Genomic DNA, 21,152 nt, shown 5'->3' on the forward strand with positions numbered 1-21,152 from the left:
CCGAGAATGGGAGGGATGGAAATGGCAGAATGATAAGCTGGTTCGTGTCAATATTCTATTTGGGGAGATGTGGTCATAATGTATGAGAACCAGAGCGAGGTCGAATCCCACTTCCTGAACAGTGAATTATGGTCTGTCAAATCCTCCTGCTTTTCGACAGGATGAACCACGTAAAATTTGAACTGGTATGGGAATGCGTTCGGCTCGTTTAATTAGTCGAGCACCAACGAACTAGAGTGTCCAGGTTAGATTGAAGGGAAACACAGTCCATAGGCGACGATACAGCGGAAAACAGCTTAAGGTCGTCTGCATAAAGCAAACAGGGACAAGTAAGGAGGGGAGGAAGGTCGTTAATAAAAAATAAGAATAACAAAGGACCCAAAATAGACCCCTGTGGGATGCCAGAGGAGGGGGAGAAGGAGTGGGAAGTACAGCCGTCAAAAAAGACGCGGCAGAATCGGTTGGAAAGGTAAGAGGCAAGCCATAAAACAAGTGGTATGGGAACATTTAGAGACGAAAGTTTGGATAGAAGTATCTTCTGATTTACAGTGTCGAAGGCTTTAGCGAAGTCAGTGTAAATGGTATGCATTTCTTGCCGTCAATTCCGAAATTTGGCGACAAAGTTGGTGAAGTCAAGCAGGTTGGAGGCAGTGGACCTACGTTTAACGAAGCCGTGTTGCTCTTTCACTATGTGTTGACCAAGTTGGCGGGCAACCAGTCGCTGACATATTTTCCAGGATTTTGGAACAGGAGGAGAGGAGGGAAAAGGGACGGTAATTCTCGGCAAGTGTATGGGGATGAGAGCCTCTTTCCACAAGCCGGGAAAATGATTCTCTTCGACGCTTTTGTTGGAAATAAGAGATAGAGGAAGGGAGATGGACTTACTAGTTTTGAACAAAAAGAGGTTTGGAAGACCATCGTAGCTAGGCCCGACATTGGCATCAAGTTTGCCAATAAGGTACTCAACAAGTATAGGGGTAAGAATACTATCGGGAGGGATTCGGAGGAGAAAGGAGGATGGGGAAATCCGCGCACGGTTGTTATTAGCCAACAGAGCCTATTTCAGCTTACAAAAACTGTTCCACTCGAAACGTCTCACCATAGGGTCAAAGCTCTTACTGTATAAGACAATGATCTTGCCAGTCCACATGTATGCCTCGGAGACTTGGGTTCTTGGCAAGAATAATTGCGAATTCTTGACCGCGTTCGAGAGAAGAATCCTCCGAAGAATTTTTGGTCCCCTACATGAGGATGGACGATTCCGTAGCCTATATAACGACGAAATCTATGAGCGATACCATGATCGCCCGGTTGTGGATAAAATCCGGCTTAATAGGTTACGGTGGGCGGATTACTTAATCCGTATGGATGAGGATGATCCAACCCGGAAAGTCTATAAGGGCAATATCTATGGTAGAAAAAGAAGACGAGGCAGACCCTGCCTAAGGTGGAGCGATGGCGTAGGTCAGGACGCCAGACAGCTTTTAGGGATATCGAATTGGTGGACCTCGGTGCAAAACCGGGATGTCTGGAGTTCCTTATTAAGGCAAGCCTAGACTGGATACCGGTTGTTGCGCCGTTGATGATGATGAGGAGAGGAGGGAAATGGGACGGTAATTCTCGGCAAACGTAAGCAAGCCGGGAAAATGATTCTTTCGAGGCGATAGGGGAAGGGAGATGTTCTTACCAGTTTTGAACAAAAAGTGGTTTGGAAGACCAATGAGGTACTCGACAAGGATGGGGGTAAGGAGGGGAATGGTAGGCGATGCGGGGCGGGCTCCATCCATTATCGGGAGTGGACCAGACGGGGTAAGATCGTAAGCACTTAAGAGAGGAGGGAACGTAACAAGGAAAAAAATCAGATAAAATAGTATAGAAAGTGTTGAGTGCTTGATGGAAATGGAGAGAGGAAGGGGACCCAATTGATTGACGCCAGGGCTGAGTTCGGACCTTTGAAGTTTGCCTTATGAAAGTCGAACTTGGTAGGCTTTCGAGCGACAGGAGCGTGGAGTCGGGATATCTGAACATCGATCTCGAGAGCAGGATGTTGGGTATCAGGGGCAACGTAAGACAGAGCATGAAGGGATTGGGAAAGATAGCGCACAGGAAGGTTAGAGAGGACAAGGTCAAGAGTGCGATCTAAGTGGTTTCTAGGAAGGGTAAACTGAAGGGCGCCATAAGTGAACATGAAAGTGGATAGAGGAAGGGAAGTGAGGGTCGAGTTATTAGGGAGGAAGGGAAGGCCAGGAGAGCAGAGGAAGATTAAAGTCGCAAAAGAGGATGAAAGGAAGTGAGGGAAACAAAAGATTAGGACTTCTGATAATCAATTCATTGAACGTTGCCGATATTAACCCCTGTCACCCAAAATTACCACAAGTTTGCTTTGGTAAAAGGATAAGAAGCTCATTATATGGTGATAATCGCCGGATAACTCCTTGCATTCATTCATGTGGAATCCTATAACGGCTATGGATTTATTCCCAAAGTGGAACAGTTTTGCGAATCAGATAGTCAAAGGAAAGATAGACTATAAGAAGGTTCATATCCTTACATACTGGATGAGCGTCCTTCCAGCAAGGAAGGTACCTTAAAGTGGGACATAGCCGTACGTACTTAAATCTACATGAATACATCCAGACAGAAGATACGAACTCCACGGAAAAAGGAAACGAAAAAATAACTGAAACGCATACCATGTCAATATCAGACGGAAAATAAAGTAATTTGCCATCTTATCCGTCCTACACCTCCACGTATCCACATATGGAGTATATAGTACGCAGATCCATAGATACATATATGCAAATGTATCTAGAACGGCAAGTATGCTTTCAAAAGGAGAATGATGGATGCGACAATGTACACATGAATGAATGAAACTCTGAATGGAAGAAGATACTGAATATCTCGCTCGTAGACACAAACTACCAATTATGAAGATATTTTTGCTGGAAGTAATGATTCAAATGGAGGAACTGTATCCATGTCATAGGCACAACATATGGACGTTATTTTAGGTTAACTACTTGCTAATGTACGCGAAACGTTTGATGATTCTTTATGGTGGCTGAAAGGAAGTGTTGCATGGAAAATAGGTTGACTGATACTTCAGAATGGAATTTTAATCACTTTGTATCTCAGCAGGGATAGATACTTTGTAGTAGTTTATAGGAAGCATGAAGGGATTTATCAAACTACCAGTTTGATTTATGGAAATTGAAATGAAGGGAAAATACGAGTATCTAATGAATAGCAGAGAAAAATTGAGTAACACTTATTGTATCTAATTCTAATCTAAATAATGTAACATCAAAGACAATAATTATTAAAACAAAATGCAACGAACTTTGTAACAAAATTTATTTACGAACATTATTTTATACAATAACGTTATAATGACTATTTTTGTAGAGTATCTAATGGTAAAACGGTATAGCTAATATATTCACTTAAATATGACGGTTGAGATAAAAAAAAATATATATAAAAAGTGCTTGGAAAAGGCTAAATAAATATGAAAGGAATTTAACAAGCAAAACTAGATAAATCTTTTAATAATCTAGATCTAGTTACGATCTCATACTAAGATACTTTAGGAATATCGAACTGAATTGTTATGAATCTGTGTGATAGCTACCATGAGTAAGGTAACAATTTTCAAAAAAAGATTGACGATAGACTCTCTCGTTTTTCGGACTTCGGCTATGCATCTAGTCAAAGATACATCAGCAGACCAGTCCTTATATAACGTCACCGCGGTTGTCGTCGAAAACTGTCATATAACAAACTGAGAGTGTGCTGGGCCAAGCTGGGAGTAGGTTATTTTGACTGACAGGGATCCACTTGGCTCTGCAGGCGGTGTTTTAGGGGCAAGGGAAACTGAAAGATGGATAATTTAAAGCAACAGCTCGAAGGTTGTTTTCTTTGCATTGTGAAAGGTACTGAAAAAGATACCAAGCCAAGGCTATGTGAATAACTAGGAGTTTGCTCTTTCATTAAAAAGTAAACTTTGAATACTCCCAGCATTTTCTATTTTATTCTAGCCGCGCTAGCCAAGGTGAGTTTCTTTGTCGGAATACTCGGGGACCAATTACGGATTTTAAAACGAAAAAACCAAAGACTTGATGTCGGGAAGGCAAGTTATTTACTCCCAGACAGGAGGGAGTCGCTGTTAATCACAGCATAGGCGGTACCAGTCGCAGCACCCGTATACTGAGACTGGTGACTTAGGTGACTCCGAGAGTGAGGTGGAAAATGGACTACCGTCTTCTTCCTCGAAAACCAAATGGGGGCAATCAGTATCAGTAGCACAGGAAAAGACGCCAGTTGCAGCGACCAGGAACCTCGAAAAAAGAGAAGGCCTTTGAAATGTTTATCAAGAATCGCAATTTCATCGATATTCTGGCCAGGTTTGCCAAGGACAGAAGGGCCGGAAGGGTCGATAATAGTGAGCGGGACAAACAGGATGCGATTGAATACCAAGCGATTATTGCATAATACAACAAGTGCTGGGAAAACTCCGCCATACTATTAACATAGAATGTTGGTCCCAAGCCCAGGTAAAGGAGGAGGGTTTGAGGCAACGTACTCTGTACTATCCTCAGTAAAACAAAAATAAAATGTTGAGATCAGGGGAAGATATAAATAAAGTATAGTTGGAGTTATTTCTCAATGCTAAATCCTACTTGATCTCTCTTGGTGGCAGATCCCGCGACAGGTCGACCAAGAAAATGCATCCCATCTCATTAGAAAGAACATAATCGGGACGAGCCGACTCCACTTGTGAACCGGATAAAAGCCGAAGAAAAAGAAGAAGACAACAAGTCCTGGGAAAGCCAAAAAAAAGCAGCCCATTGTGATTTGCTGATCTCAGGAGGAGATTGATCATGCGTGAAAAAGAGAACTAAGACTCTAAATAAGGGAACAAGGGTCACTTAACAGCGTACGACCGACATCAGGTAGCACTCTTAGATGGTTATTCCATAATTGTCAAACTATTGCCAGAAGTGGGGAACAGTGTGGAGACTAAGCTGTTGAAATGATCTTCGAGTACATCATACTCATTGGGCGAACAATAGCTCTCTCTCAGTGACACCTAGGAGAACGTAAAGTTCAAGCGGATCCTTTAGGATGGGATTCCGAAGAAACCTGTTGCTTTGATTTGGCAGAGGAAGGTTCAAACTGCCATGAACAAGCTCATTCAATGTCAACGCCTCCGCGACTCTGCGGTGCTCATCTATAAATGGATGGCAAGTAGAAAGAGCCCAAAAAAATACTCAGCCTTTCGTTCCTCTCATTACACAGTTCTTCGTGGCATTGTGGAAAATAAACCATAAACTTTGGGTGATGTGTATAAGTTTAAGGTCAAAATTTTTCGATCCCGAAGGTCAGATCACCTGGAAATCAGTTGACCTGGATCCAGCCGAACCACCAACGACCTGTTGGAGTATATAAAAATCAACGTTCTTGTGCTGATACCCGTTACAATGCTGGGGATAGTGCAAACCAATCTGCAGCAGCCAAATTGCATTTGGGCTAACGTGCCCGTTTTCTACAGGAAGGTAGATATTAATGTTGCGTTAATACAGGAGCTCTGCGTTCGCGGAGATTTGACAATACAAGTGTTCGAGAATATTCAGTACTAAGTATTCTAGAGCTAAAAAGATGTCGATCTGTAGACGGCTAGAGCTTAAATCATTGCCAGAAAGATTTTAGGTGCTTTTTTTTACCCTGATCTCGGTTTCAGCGATTGTTTTCGTCAGGGGAGGTAAAACACTTTCCTTATTTGATCACAGATAGGAGAGGAAACTTGTAAATAGGCTACGATGTTAACGCAAAGTTGGGTAGTTAAAAACTAAAAAAAATGATTTTATTATTAGCGCTAACTCTTGGGTCTGTAATAAAGTCAATGGGCCAATATTGAGCTCTCCAAGTTTAAGAAATTACGAGCGTTGGGAAGAGGGCCTGGCAATACGACCTTAAGGGTGTTGAGCTGGATAGTGTCTAATCAGATATTTATCTAGGATTGGGTGAAAAGGCAGACGGTAACAGATGCCATGGGGGAAAGGGGTTTAGAGCGCGCAATGAGAGTGGCGAGGTTATAAGCGATTTTGCGGACACCCATGACCTTGTACTTATGAATGCATGGCTCATAAAACGATTGTTTCATCTTCCTACATTTTATAGTGGGAACAGTAAAATGCAAATCGACTATATTCTCATAAGACGTTGACATTTTACCACTGTCACTGATTGCACTCTATGAGATCATCCCACTTCAATATCGGCCGTTGATTGCCGTCTTGCGAGTTAAGCGACCGATCCTGAGCGAGGGTAGAAAAGCATATGTCGAATACTTTAGACACCCTCGGTTCCATTTAAGACTTTTCCTCTGACGGCCAGGTTCGTCAGATTAATACACGTTTTTGGAAAACTCGTAGGACTAAGTATGGAAGCTAATTTTAACCTAAAGTGAAGGCTGTTTGGGGGGAAGGAAATCTCAGGTGAATCACCGGAGCACTGGCTGCCTTCTCTGTGCAACGAAGTGCAACGAGTAGCAGTCAGGCCACTGTGTTCAAACTAACAATAGTGGCGACCTCAGAAAATGGGAAGGAAGACAAATTATTGGCTTGCAGGCCGGAAACCAATGTCGTCGAAATGGGTGTAGAACTATCACCCATAGTACACCACACCGAATGACAGGTGACAGAGCCTAAATGCTGCTCGACACACCAAACTTTTCCTGCCAGAACCGAACATGCGTACCGCAAAGTTTATCCTGTCGAAAAGTAGGAGGACTTGCAGGTGTATTGTGGGCATTCTGATAGGCCATAATTCACTAGCTGGGCATATGTTCAGAACAGGAATTACTCAAGGTGATACGTGTCCTTCCTGTAATGAGGAAGCGGAATTCACGGAGCATTTCCTATGTGAATGCCCCGTTTAAGGACGCATCAGGCATCAGATCTTTGGTGCCGATGTTCTCCAGTTGCGACGAGTAGCATCAAATCCAGAGCTGAGATGGGTATGAGTGGTCGCTTCGAGGAACCCAATTAGCGCTGTGGTGCCCTGATGCAGTAACCTTCTAAGACGGTGACTGCATCGGGAATGGGAATTGTAGGGCATGCTCGTGGCATCATCCTGTGCGCATTTGCACACGTCTGCCTTGAATACTGCATCCTGCTTGTTGTAGGAAGGTTAAATCGCCCTCGATCTGGCACAGGTTGTAAGTCCTCTGCACCCCACATCAAGTACAGAGCCCCACTTGATGAGTCCGTCAGCTTGCTCATTCCCCTATATATTCTATATATTCTTCTAGCTGACATATCTTTCCAAAATTTTGGAAGAGGAGGGAATTCTCGGCAAGCGTACGATCGCCACTTTTGTGAATGGCTAGAATAAGAGCCTCTTTTCACAAGCCGGGAAAATGATTCCCTTCGTTGAAAATAAGAGATAGGGGAAGGGAGATGGGCTGACCAGTTTTGAGAAAAAGAGGTTTGGAAGGTCGTCGTAGCCAGGACCGACATGGGCATCAAGTTTGCCAATGAGGTACCCGACAAGGATAGGGGTAAGGAGGGAAATGGTATTATTTACGTATTAACGATTTGACCGAGGAATGCAGGATTTTTGAAAAAAATTAAGTCAGCATAGGTTCTAGAGCTTAGGAACTTCTTCCTCGCAGTGTGCTTTTGACGAAGTTTTTTGCGAGCTTCAGTGGTGAACTAAGCAGGGTAAGAGCGCAAGCACTTCGGAGAGGAGGGGACGTAACAGGAAAGAAGATCGGATAGAGTGGTATAGAAGGTGTTGAGTGCTTGGTCACACGTTAATGGAGAGAGGAGTGGAACCCAGTTGATTGACCCCAGGGCTAAGTTCAGATCTTCAAAGTTCGCCCTACGTAAGTTATCTTGGTAAGCTTGCGCGCGACAAGGCAGTAGAGCCGGGATATTTGAGCATTAAACTCGAGAGCAGGATGATGGGAGACAGACGCAAGGTAAAAAGGGGCATGCGGGGATTGGGAAAGGCAAGGCACCGAAAGGTTAGAGAGGAAAAGTTCAAGAGTGCGATCCAATTGGTTTCTAGAAAGCTTAAATTGGAGGGCGGCATAGGTGCACATGAAAATGGATAAAGGAAAGGAAGGGTGGGTGGAGTTTTTAGGGAGACAGGGTAAGTCGGGAGGGTAGCATAGGAAGATTAAAGTCGCCACAGAGGATGAAACAAAACGATTAGGGCTTCTGATAATCTGTGGACGAGATCCTCGTACAGGGAAGAGGGTGAGGCAGTGAAAATATACACAGAATATGACAAAGGGGCATACGTTTAGCGGAATGACTCGTATGGTGACAGAATCGTAGGTGGGGGAGGAGCAAGAAAAGGTGATTTCGGCACGGAGAGGGGACATAACCGCTATTAGGGCACCTACATCGGTTGTCTTGACATATGCAGCGCAGTTTCTATTACAAAAGGCAGTTTGGTCGTTAGACCTTTCACATTTTGATAAATCAGTGTAAAGTTGTGAAAATCATTTAAATTCGGCGAGGTAGGTGGGCGGACCGGACATTTTCTCGAAGCTAAGTCCTCTGATAGAATGGTCATATTCGACTGGGGGATATGTGCTATTTTTGGAAAAGGCAGAAATTTGTTTGCAGGAAAAGTGAAGACGTCGACGTGACTTAAATTTAGTGCAACCATTACCTGTAATTAAATGACAAGACTATGTTAAACTTGTTTGTTTGGTGCCGTTACTAACCTGAGTACTTAGAACTGGTTTCGTCAGGCAACTAAGTGGGGGACATTTGAAATCATGTCAACAGGTCAAATTCTGGCGAAACCGTTTTTTACTGCCTTTTAAGGAGAATTATTTGAATTTGGATTCCTAACAGGGCACCGCTTCCTAAAAGTGTCAGTGTCATTAACGGGGCACCAATATTATTTCCGGTCTAGGACTAACCAAGTGAGGTTTTGTGTCTAGGCCCACTAATTCTATATCCCAAGTATTAGCTCTTTTGACCTACGCCATAGTATAAATGGACTCATTCACAGTTTTGCCCTAGATTTTACTTCAAAATGTTTTCCGAGTTGGGATCATCTTCAACTTTTGCCCAATGGCCTGTGTACTGATATTTTAGTGTGCCAGATCAGTCACAGGTTGCTGCCGCTCTAAGATGTTCTGAGAAGCAATAAATCCGTACAGAAGCACAACTTTGACTAAAACGTTTTTATAGTAATTGTGATAAGATTTGTATCAAATTTGCCAGTATTGTGGCCTAGATCATGTATCGTCTCATCAATTTCTAGAATGAATTTTTAAGGGTTTTTTAGTAAATTGTCAAAATATCGATATCGGAGAGTAAATAGAATAAACTTTCCCGAACATACGGAGATTGACCAAAATCATATATCTGCGTTACGCTCAAATATAGCAGGAAAGCTGCCCTTTGTTAGAGATAGCGTTTCAAACGGCGCAGATGGAACCAAACCGAAGGAATACGAATTGAGCTCCGGTACTTTGTTTGCTATATGACCCCAGCCTAAATTGAGGCAAATGATATAACAAAAAATAATTCATTTAATCAAGGCGTCGGCAAATAATGATAAAAACTGAAAGAATCAAAAAACGTGTAAAATAATTAATAAAAAGCGTAAATAATTGTGATATTATACATTGAAATATTTACATATACATATAATGAATGATTTGACTTTTGATGCATGAGCAGTTTGTGTTTTTATTTGTGTTTTAAATAATATCCAAACATCTAGTTATAGTTTGAAATATAGACTCAGTGGAACGCATAATGTATCTTTTTGTTGGCATCTAATAGTTTTCTTTAATATTTTTTTTTTATCGTTAAGCGGAATTTTCGGAAGATTTCTGCTCGTTTTGAGTAAAATTAGATTTATCTGTTTTGAGACGAAAATCTTGTATCCGGTACAGTTACTCATAACTAACTTCATGAAAAACTAAAGAGGAGCTAGTTAGCACAGTTCAAGAAAACCTTCGAGAGAAGGTAGTCTAACCTTCCTCAAATCTCAAAGATAAGCTTGTAATCTTCGGAAGGCATTATTCAATCATGGGCTATATTATCAAAGGAAGCTCCTAAAAATGATGAGAAATGATGTCAGGGCAGAAGCAACTCCTCAGGTGCTACCTCCACTCTGTCTCTGTCTGTCTTCAATCGAGAAGTTTTTGTCTTGAGTAAAGATACCTAGGAATCCAGCAAAAACAATTCTGTAGAACAATGAAAAACACGGATGTAAACTCGCTTAGAGGCTAAAATGACAGTAAGAAAGAAGGTGTCGTCAAGGGCGTACGACCAAACCGGAGAAGAAAGCACTTCTTTTTGACTATGCAAGAAAGAATAATGATCCTATTATGACCTGTACAAATTGATTGAAATTGATCATTTCTTTCACGGACTAAGAAACTATCTAACCGAAAAAACTGAAAAAATCGAGAGGCTGCGACTTTGTAGTGCCTAGGCTCTTGTGTTGAGCTGCCAAATCTCCCATTAGGCGCGTCCTGCTGTGCGGATATGGGAACGAACGCTCGGTGGATGCGCAGGTCGGGTAGGTGGGAAGTAAACGCTCGCCCGTGGATAAAAATGGACTATGGGAAGGACACCCAGAAATTAAACCAAATATGAAGGACGAGAGGGGTAGTTTTTCACGATGTAGGGCTTCGGAGACCCAGTACCGACGGTTTTTGGAAGTGGGCAAACGGCTCCGCGGCCATCTCTATATAGTGACCGCAGTATCTCAATAGTGAGAAACTTGGTTACTTTGGCATCTGTAGCAACAAGAGATCTTAGTGGCGTGGAAATGAGATCGACATCGGATACTTTTTGCAAAAGCTCAAAACTTGGGAGGTCATCACTGAGGGCAACATTATCCCTAGATAGTCGAGATTCGTCGCGGGACTCGGAACGGAATTTGGAAAGTCTCCAGGCTGACATATTTATCAACGCTGTAAAAGACGATCGGAAGCAAACCGCAACAGTGTTTATTTCACTGGGGGAACGCATAAATGAACTCTGTGAGCTCATTAAAGAGGGACGGAATATCCACAAAAATATCAGCGCTCTGATACGGGGTATCAACTTGCCCTATATTAGGGCCGTGGAGGAGAAATATGCCTAAACGACATGTGGCAAAGTAACGCTGGAGACGCAGGCGACCCTCCTCAACATAAGGCAGGTGAGAAGAGGGCAAATTGAGTAGGGATGGAATGAGTGCATCCCTTGGTATCCAACAAGCGGCCAAGAAGAAAAATGCCTCCTCGCCGTAGAAAGCTGCGCCGGAAAAGTTTGGAGTAGTTCTTCGCTTTCGGTCCTAATTTTGAAAAAGGAGAAGGGCCTACATGGGGGATTAAACTGGAATGAGGGATTAAACCGATTACTGAGGGCAAGGTAAGAATAGGTTGGGTCGCGTGCCGACTAAGGGAGCAAGTATCTCTCAAAAAATGCTTCAGATATCTCGCTTTCGGTCACTTTGCAACAGCATGTACAAGTGAGCATGATAAATTGAGATAGCGCAGGAAGTGTGGAGAAAAGGATCAGTTTATCAAAGACTGCAAGGGAGATCCACGATGCATGTTGTGCAAAGAGAAAAAGAGAGTGGACGGGGGATGAATCGTAGGACTAAATGAGGTTGATACAAATCAAACTCAACCATTGCGAGGCAGCTCAAGACTTGCTCTCACAAACCCTTCGAGGGTCGAACGTGGAGGTGACGGTAATATGTTAACCTTACCGAAATTACGTTGGTGGTAGACTTATTGGGAAACGCGGTGATATGGGCATGTGGACGGCAAGCCATTCAAAAAACAATGGCATTCCCAGGATAAGGCTTAGCAAGGGCAAAAGTGAGTGGCGTAAATATCTGCAGCTATTATGCACAATACGAGGAGATACTAGACAGCTTGATGCCGGACACTAGGGACCACAGCTTTAAAATCATTGAAGGCAGTTTAAACGGGTGGGGCCTTAGACTGAGGAATTCGAGTAACAAACACCAGGGGCTACATCTTGCTTGAAGCCTTCGTGGTGCTGGTATTAGGCAACGTTGGATGCGTGCCCACTTTCCGAGGTAGAGGACTAGGCTCAATCGTCGATTTGACCTACCCCACTATCTCATTGGCGAGAGGGTGAGTGAACACTACATACACAGTTAACACCAGTTTTTCGGCATCCGGAAACGGGGGAGGGACGACAGTCGAGCGTGCAACAGAAGCGGAAAAACCAGGCTAGCTGGGTGGTCCATTGGAGCTTTCAAGGAAGAGACATTTCTGGCGGCTTTGGAAGGAGGTTACGACCCAAAGGTAACGACGCCGTAACAAGCGAGTCAGTTACGGGTATCTGAGGCATGAGACTCTACAACGCCGCGACGAAAGTTCCACCACAGTCGGAAACTAAACTATTGGTGGGCATTGTGTCTGCGAGCGAGGAAGTTTTGCCAAAGGACGAGAGGGAAGCCAGAACATTGGCAGTCGGAGAAGGAATACCGCGATCTTTGAAGTAGCCTTAAGAATACAAGCAGTTGTGCCTTGGGCCAAATACGAATTCGTGGGGCGTTGCTTACAAGGTTGAATGAACCAGATTCGTTGACAAAAGTGACCTCAAGTGACGTGCCCATGACTCTTGTTCAAAATAATCGCCATTTTTTTTGCACAAAAAGAAGAAAGTGGACCTGAACCAACGGTGCAACAAGAGGACTTCACAATTCTTGGGGTTACCGAGGAGCAACTACGAATTGACTGGAGGCTTCCGAAAGACCAAGAGGAAAGAGCTGCACAGGAGATAGCAGCAATGGTGGGATAATTCCGAAAAAAACCGCTGGACCCATACACTGATCCAGTGTACTGAGAGGTGAGTCGAACTCGAACATGGAGAATTGAATTACCACCTAACGCAGTTCCTTACGGCACACGGTGAATACAGGAAGTACTTGCATCGCTTCGGATTGGATGAGTCTCCAGGCTGTCCCAAAAACGCCCATTACACCTGAGGACCCGGAGCATGTTATGTTCCACTGTCCGAGATTCGCGAATGAAAGAGGGAGATTAAACGACGCTCTCAACGCAGTTGTCGACCCCGCAATTTCATGGAGCAGATGCTGAGGTCTGCAGCAAATTGGGGTGCATAAACGCGACAGTAACTGCGATACAGGAAACGCTGCAAGAACTGGAATAAGCCCGGAAAGCACGATGGACGTGTGACTTAGTTGTACTAGTGTAAACCAGAGCTCTCTTCCCGAAGTAATACTTCACGGTGGTCCCGCGAGGGTATGAGCGGAGAAATGAGGGTGGTTTTAGTGGGTGAGAATCACACCACACACTGCTGCAACCTGGCGCAGCAGCGTCTTTTTAGGATTTACACCTCCACCCATAAAAGAAAGAGTCCGAAATAGCCCCCATACTGATATCTGTCCAAATAAAGTTAATAATAGTAGGTTACTATAAGTTTTAGTAATTGTCAGTAAAACCCCCTTAAGTTTATTCTAGAATCAAGCGGCAATGTAGGTTATAATAAGGGCATGATTTTACCAAGTTTAGTGGAAATCGCAATATTGCTAACAAAGTTATAATAGATCAAAATTGTCGCTTGTGTGCAAATTCTAGACATTGAATGTTAGTATGACGCAAATCTGGATATGCATTTCGTACCTGAAGCTTCCGGCTTCCATTTCCCGACTTGTTATTTAGTTTCATTCAGGAAGAATATAGGACGGAATTCAATCTAGGTTTCCAAGGGGTTGATCGTTGCCAAAATCCACTCAAGCATTTTTATTTTTCAAAGAACCTACCCCAAACAAGAGCTCAAATTTCTTCGTTTACATGGAAACCAAACAACTATTGATAAGCAAACACGGAACCTCCATTGTTACCTTGATAGGGGAAAGAATTTCACGGACATTCCCCCACGTTCGCAACCATTGTTTTATCTAAATTAGAACCATAAAATCATTTATCAGAGTCACAACATTAGCTTTTCAATCATATGTTCCAAATGTAGGTCATGAAGGTCGCCAATCTTCTGATAAGAAGTTTGTTTGCTTGTACATAATAATTAGTAATTTCATTTTCGGAAAGAATTGGAAAATTAAAAAAAAGATATTTACTATTCATAGGAACAGATCGATTTTGGGGAAGCGTTGAATGAGCACAAGGTTTTCCATGACGGCGTTCATATTGGGCTTTGTTGGTAAATTTAACAGAATAGTCCGCGTGCTTTTAAGTATTTCGTCACTGTTGCTTATTCGGATGAAATCGGTCATGGTAAAGTTGGATCGCTGCGGTACATAGCAGAAAAGTACTTTTTTTTCAAACCATCCATTTGCGTAAATCACAGTGACAATTACGGGGAAGTGTTTTTATTACCGATAAACAATTTGGAACTTTCCATTTTATTGTTGAGAAGCACGAGGGATGGATGTTTGTTTGCAAATAACACGAGAGAAGAAGTGATATGAAAACATGTTTTTAGATTATTAATTAACTCACTGAAATTATGTATTTCGACATACATAATTGTTCATATCATTGGACCGATTTTATTTGAAGATCAAGGCTGTAATGCATTGAGGTCAGCTTAATTTGAAAGTGATCATTCTATTAATACCTCTCTTGCACTTCTCTCTCTGGTGCCAGGAGAAATTATTGTTAAGTATTATTTTTCAAAAGTTAGCCCTGCAATGACCTGTGGACTCCAGCCGTGTCTCCTTGCATCCGTTTCGAAAGTACGACCACGTCACCCACTTCCTAGTATGTATGCCTAGTCATAGCAGGAGTGCAATTCTTCGTATCTTCAATACTTGAGATCCTTTGCCTATTAACTGGTTGGTTTTGCTTTCTGATCTATCGGATATGTTCATACCAGCAAAGCCCATCCTTCAACCTTCAGTGATCCTTTGCGCTTGATATCTCTCTAAAGGGAAAGTTTACTTCGCATGTATTTAAGACCACCTGGTCCAAGATGATGGATTTCTCTGAAAGTTTTTTGTAATTTACACTGATCTGCTGTTGATGCTCAGGATATGGCTGTGGGGAATTCTCGGAAGACCGCTTGAGAACACCACGTCTTTTTGGCACACCAGAGCAAAGCACAGAGCAGTGCCTACTTTACATATCCTACCTACAGTGGTTGCTAGTGTCAAGTCGCATGGTACTCAATTGGTATCTGATCATAGATTTGGTCTGGTGGCACGGGAACCCGGATGGCCCTCTGAAAGCAGAATTTTTCGAAAGGGCTCTTCTGGACTGTTGTTTTTCCATGGTTGAAACTTCAAGTGGTTTGGTTTCCCTCACCATCAAGTAAATGCTATGATGGTCTTGTGGTTATAAATACTACTAAGTAGTCCTCCAATTTGGGGGTTGGGTAGGATTGACAACCCCACTCAGAAAACCAAAGTTAAAGAGCCTCGGACGGGATGGATTCTACAACGGCAATGAAAGTGGGCTAATGATTTGCAAATTTTCTCATGGAACGTCCCAGCTAGTCGATACCCTGACTCAATATATGGCGGATGTTACAGCCGTACAAGAAATGCAATAGACAAAAACCGGTTTCATAGAGAAGAGCCACCACTCCATATATTATATTGGTCATCCAGTAAACTATGTGCTCGAACTAGGTTTCTTAGTCAGCCAAAGAATGAAACCTGCTCTTATTGGCTTTGAAGGCTCACAAGCCTCATTAACGTTCTTGCAGAGGAGACTGCAGAGTCTGAGAAGGATATCTCCACCGAGACTCTACATCAAGGCGAAATATATAGTGGTAGCGTCAGGACCAAAAACCAAAGAACCAACAACATCAATTACTACTGGTCAAATGAGAATAATAAAGATAGGAGACTACAACTTTGAGACCGTTTATAATTTCTCCTATCTAGATTCAAAAATAACAGCCAATAACAGATACGACGATGAAATCCACGCATGATTGTTGGCTGCCAACAGAGCCTATTTCAGCCTCCAAACTGTTCCATTTGAAACTTTTCACCATAGGATCAAAGTTCTTACTGTACAAGGCAAACATTTTGCCATTGATCATGTATTCCTCGGAGCCTTGGGTTCGTAGCAAGGAAAACTGCGATCTCTTAGACGCGTTCGGGAGGAGACTTCTTCCAAGAATTTTTGGCCCCCTACAAAAGGATGGACGATCCACATCCGTTTGGTTGTGGATAAAATCCGCCTCAATAAGTTGCGCTGATTGGTCACCTAATCCTTATGGATGAGGATGGTCAAGCCCGGAAAGCCAATATGGTAGAAAAGGAAGACGGGGCAGGCCGTGTCTCAGGTGGAGCGATGGCAGAGGCAAGGACGCCGGACAACCTTCAGGGATATTGAGTTGGGAGAGCCCGGCGCGAAATTGGAATGACTGGAGTTACTTACTAAGGCAGCCCTAGACCGGATACCGATTGCTGCGCCATTGATGATGATATTTACAACACTAGGAAGTATTGACTACATTTGAGTGCAGGTCCCGAGCAAGTTGTTCCATAGAATATAGTTGGAATTTTAGACAAGACTTGTTCTCCACTAATTCAAAGGAATATCGGGCTTAATCATTTATAAGTTAGTATAAAACAGTTTACCCTGGCGAAAGTACACTGTCAGGATTCGACTGCGATGGCTTGTGGGGGTGGTTGACGCGCTTGACGGAGAGAGAAATGGAAAATTACATCGGGTAGAATGTTTAAATTACTCAGTGATGTTCTGGATAGGACATCGATTGAGATTTTAAGTAAACATTGTTATCGGCTCTAAGGCATATACATGAATCGGAAAAGACCCCTGTGGAGACATGAAAAAGACCTTGCGGAGACATGAAAAGATACATTCCTTGTAGCTTTGAGTTCGAAATGAACATTGTTTTCATCTATGGTGATCTTAACGAAACCATTATAGTATTCGTCCTGCCTTCTATGCCATCGTTGGACGTGCTTGACACCAGTTCGTGCATTAAGACCCAGGCGTCATAGCTAGGTAATTCGATCCCTATGTTCAGTTGGGTACAGGTTTCTCTATCCGCAGATCTGTCTGAATTTGCTTGCACAGGGAAGGGTTCTCTTTTTTCTGTTATGGCTCATGGTAATGGATACCTTGCTATGGCTTCTGGAGGACAAAGAAATCTTCGAGCAAGCATTTGTGGACGACCTAGCCTGCATAAAGTCCACAGTTGGTGCCTCCATAATGGACTCACTGTGAACGAAAACTGGACTAGTTATGTTCACTAGGAACGTCAGGGGAGGCAGCTGTACCCGACCCACCTTAGCAGGGGCGGAAATTCAGTTGGCACAAACAGTCAAGTATTTAGGAGTACATTTCGACTTCAAGTTAACGTGGAAGCACCACATCCAGGAACATTATCAGAAATTCTGCAGATTGCTCTGGTGCTGTAGGACTACGATAGGTTAGACCTGGGCACTTTCAAGAAAACGGATGCATTGGATGTATACATTTATAATAACACCGATTTTGATGTACGCATGTATCGTCTGGTTGGCGAGACTGAACTTTGGTAACAGCAGAAAGCTGCTAACGCAGATTCAGAAGCTTGGTTGCTTAAGTATTACTGGAGCAATGAGTACTACGCCGACTGCGGCACTTGAAGCTATCCTAAATCTACTCTCCCTCCCAAATTCACTTGGAGCAAGCAGCCAACGACGCATATAGACGTAATGTCATTAGAATGTGGAAAGGCCGCTGATCATACTGTCATGCGTCTATCTAGAAATTTCTTAACAAACATCCGGTAGCTCTGATACCGACCGATTATATGGTTTCCAAATTCGTCTTTGAAAAGAGATACACTGTCGTAACCACCAAAAGAAAAGACTGGTCGATAAATGGCCATGAGTCTTTTCAGATTGCAAAATTAATAATCCTCACCGACGGGTCAATCACGTAAAGAGGATCGGGCGCAGGGTTGTTGTTTCTGCGACAAAATTGGAAGGCTCCCACCATTCGAATTTGTTTCGACAGTCAGGCAGCATTATCAGCACTAAACAGCAACGAAACATCAAGCCAGTTGCTGTGGAGTTGTCACCAGGTGCTGTTGAAACTTGACCGACTGAACGAAACATTTCTGATGTGGGTGCGGGGTACTTCAAACATTGCTGGTAATGAGGAAGCTGAGAGACAGGCTCACCGAGGGTCCCTTATCCGCAATGGTGACGCCAAAACCAGCTTTTTGGAATTCGGCCATCCAGTGTCAAGTCCACTCTGACGGGTGAAATTGCAAGGATTCACGCAGCCGATTGGAGAAATTTGAACTCTTGTTGGCAGGCGAAAATCCTTGTGAAAGAACCTGGGGTCATCAGAGCGGCATTTTTGTTGTCCTTTAAGAAGGGGAACATGAAAACTCTAGTAGGGCTTTTAATGGGACACTTTTCCTTAAAATACCATATGGAAAAGATAGGGGTGGTGGTTATGTGCAGCGGCGATGTGCAGCCAATATGAGGAGGAGGAGGGGACAGGCCTGCATTTTACATGCAGCTGCCCGACCTCGTCAGATCTCAGATGCAGAAACCAGGTAGGCGGGAAGCGATTGAATAGGCAATTTACGGGGATAGTGCAATAGTTCTAACAATGACCTGAGAGCTGGAGCTCCCCCCAGTAAACTAAACTAAACTAAACTGTGGCTCTGGTAAGAATGATGCCGAACGTTGGAGGGCCGCGGCATACTTCCAATGAATGGGTGGTGAGTTCTATCTTGCTGTCTGTAGTCTCAGTAACATAAGTAGAGGTTGTAATAACGCCGCAATTATTATTACACGCCGACATCAAAATGTATTCAACATGGCCTCAATAATTCGACCAGGAGTTCTTAATCAATCAATACGATTCTTCCTTATTAATTCCATAGTCAACAACGAGGACAGCGTGTTCTGATTCCTCTAATCCATTTTTCCGCAATTTAGTTCATAATAAATTGTATGTGGATGAAAACTGAATGTTTTCGAAGATGCGTCGATTGCAGTCAGATTAATCAGTAAAATAACTAAACAAAGCACAATAAAAACTCTGGGGATTGACTCACGTGTTCGGAGCAATCTATGGTTAGTCGTTCAGGCAGCAAACCCGAGCAATGCCGTAAACGTTAGAAATCTCACGAAGTCCTGGGTAGAACCAAAATGGCAGTTGGCAGCAGGAGCCCTACTAATCGGCATAGGCGCTGTGTTAGGGGTGTTCGGAAATTAATGATGCAGTGAAAGCCAGATGAGGGAGACTTTATCGACGTGCTTAATAGTTTTCGATTTGACGAGAATGTTGATCGCCCTTAAGTTTCAACTTGTAAAAACCCTGACTCCGATTGACCGTTGACTTAACACCCCCTGGACTCGTCCGATCCGATGCCACTCCGAACACTGAAGCTCCCGCCACGTCAAGCGCTCCTGGTGCGATAATCCCAGTGTCGCCGATGTCGGAGGAATGGCACTAGTCACGAAGAAGTGGAGAGTGTCCTCTCCTTTCCGGGGACTTTTCTACAAGTTGGTATCCTGTCCGAACACCTCCCTGCAAACCGTCACTTATCGCACGCTTTTTTCGAAAGGGTTTACGAAGGCAAAACCGAACTATATGTTTGGATCACAAGCCTACAATATTTTAGATGATTTCTAAAGACACATAAAAATGTAAACTTTTCCACAATACATTACTTGGCAGAAGCACTAGCCACTAATCTCCCCGTCCAAGGTAAAAATATTCACACCATCAATTCTGAAAGTGTCCCTCTCAATCTTATTATTTTTCTGTTCAATCGCTACTTCATTTCTTAATTCCCTGCGCCACCAAAAATCTTGCTTCTAAAATACCCTGGAAAACCAAAAACGATCTGCTCGGTTCGGCTGTTCTGCTGTCTATCGATCAGCAGGTCCCGGTCTCATTAATCCCTATGCAAAATGCATCTTCAATCGCCTCAACCAGAAACAAACGTTAGGCCCGCATTCCATAATATACGACCTGATTTTAAGTGCAAGGTCAATGTTCCCTTTATTTAAATTTTAAATGAATGTCGGGGAGGGGAAAAGGAAATTGGGAGAATTATATTGGGGAAGGTAGGGGATGTTAAAATGGAAGGAAAAGGGGGAATATTACAAATGTATTCCATTTCTAAACAGTTTCTGGGAAAGGCGACTGAAGGACCGCACCTGCCGCAAAGGCACGGATACTACAAAGCTTGGTACGAAGGGGAATGAGTGACCCCAACACCCTCAGTAAGTCCGAGATATCTCACAAATCTTCATAGGAAATCAACTTATCTGGAAGTTTCAGTAGAGTGTTTTTTTCGACGAACGTTATAAGGAAACTGTAAATGATGAATTGGAAGTCAAAGATTAGATGTACGAACTTTCCTGGGAACTCGTCTTTAACTAGGCTTTGACTGGAATTGTATGAAGAGTCGGAAATGACGGTGCCTTTTATCAAATGAGAGAGAACTTTTTCCGGGAACAAACAATAAATTCGGTGCCTACAACATAGATATATTTATATTTTTCAAAATTTTGGATTCGGTGCTACCCTGGTGGAGTAAGGAGTAGCCAGGTAATTCCTGCTATCGCTGTAAGAATGGGGATGCTTTGGTACTTTAGGTATCGGTTGAGGATAGTGAAGTATGAAAGCTGGATATAAGACTGCCAAAAGAAAGCTTGAAAAGAGATATTAGCAGGGCCAAATTATTAATTTAAATCTTTCATCTGATACGTAGATCATCAGATCATGTTATTAAATGAAGCCTGAAACCTTTAGTAATTGCCATATTTTCAACCTCGATGCATTGCACGTTCCTCTTTACACAAATTCCAAAATGTTATATATTCATTTACGAACACTACAGCCAACAACAACATAGAAACAAAATCTTATAAACAGGATAAAAACGATATATCAATAATCAAAAAACAGAATTATCTTTTTGCAAAAAATATCATATAAAGAAATTGTGTTGAAAAAAGGAGAAACGATAAAAACCTTGTCGTTGTTGAGTCAATCGAGTCCCGATTAGTAGTGCCGTTTGTTGATGGCGTTGTTGATTTGTTGAAAAATATCTTAGCCAAACTATCTAGCCTGACACTGACTAGTGGCGATTTTTCCGAATGTTCCGAATGATCTGAGTTTTCTAGATCTGAACTGGCCGATCGATGACTGAAACAAA

At 42.9% G+C, this 21,152-nt stretch overlaps 1 protein-coding gene across 5 annotated transcripts in view; it reads right to left on the minus strand.

The window, feature by feature from the left end:
• The window catches only part of LOC119647434 (slowpoke-binding protein), a 122,165-nt gene that overhangs the window by 59,892 nt on the left and 41,121 nt on the right, over positions 1-21,152 (minus strand). For 4 of the 5 annotated variants that reach the window (XR_005248872.1, XR_005248871.1, XM_038048370.1 and 1 more), the window contains exon 5: positions 20,969-21,142. The exons of the other annotated variant lie outside the window; for it this stretch is intronic. Coding sequence is in view for 2 of the 4 variants with exons in the window: in XM_038048370.1 (XP_037904298.1) it covers positions 20,969-21,142 (174 nt within the window). In the remaining 2 variants the exon portion in view is untranslated. The remainder of the gene's footprint in view (positions 1-20,968; positions 21,143-21,152) is intronic. 5 annotated transcript variants of the gene reach the window in all.

Source organism: Hermetia illucens, chromosome 1 (genome assembly GCF_905115235.1).
Source record: "Hermetia illucens chromosome 1, iHerIll2.2.curated.20191125, whole genome shotgun sequence".
In the NCBI taxonomy this organism is placed as follows: Eukaryota; Metazoa; Arthropoda; class Insecta; order Diptera; family Stratiomyidae; genus Hermetia; species Hermetia illucens.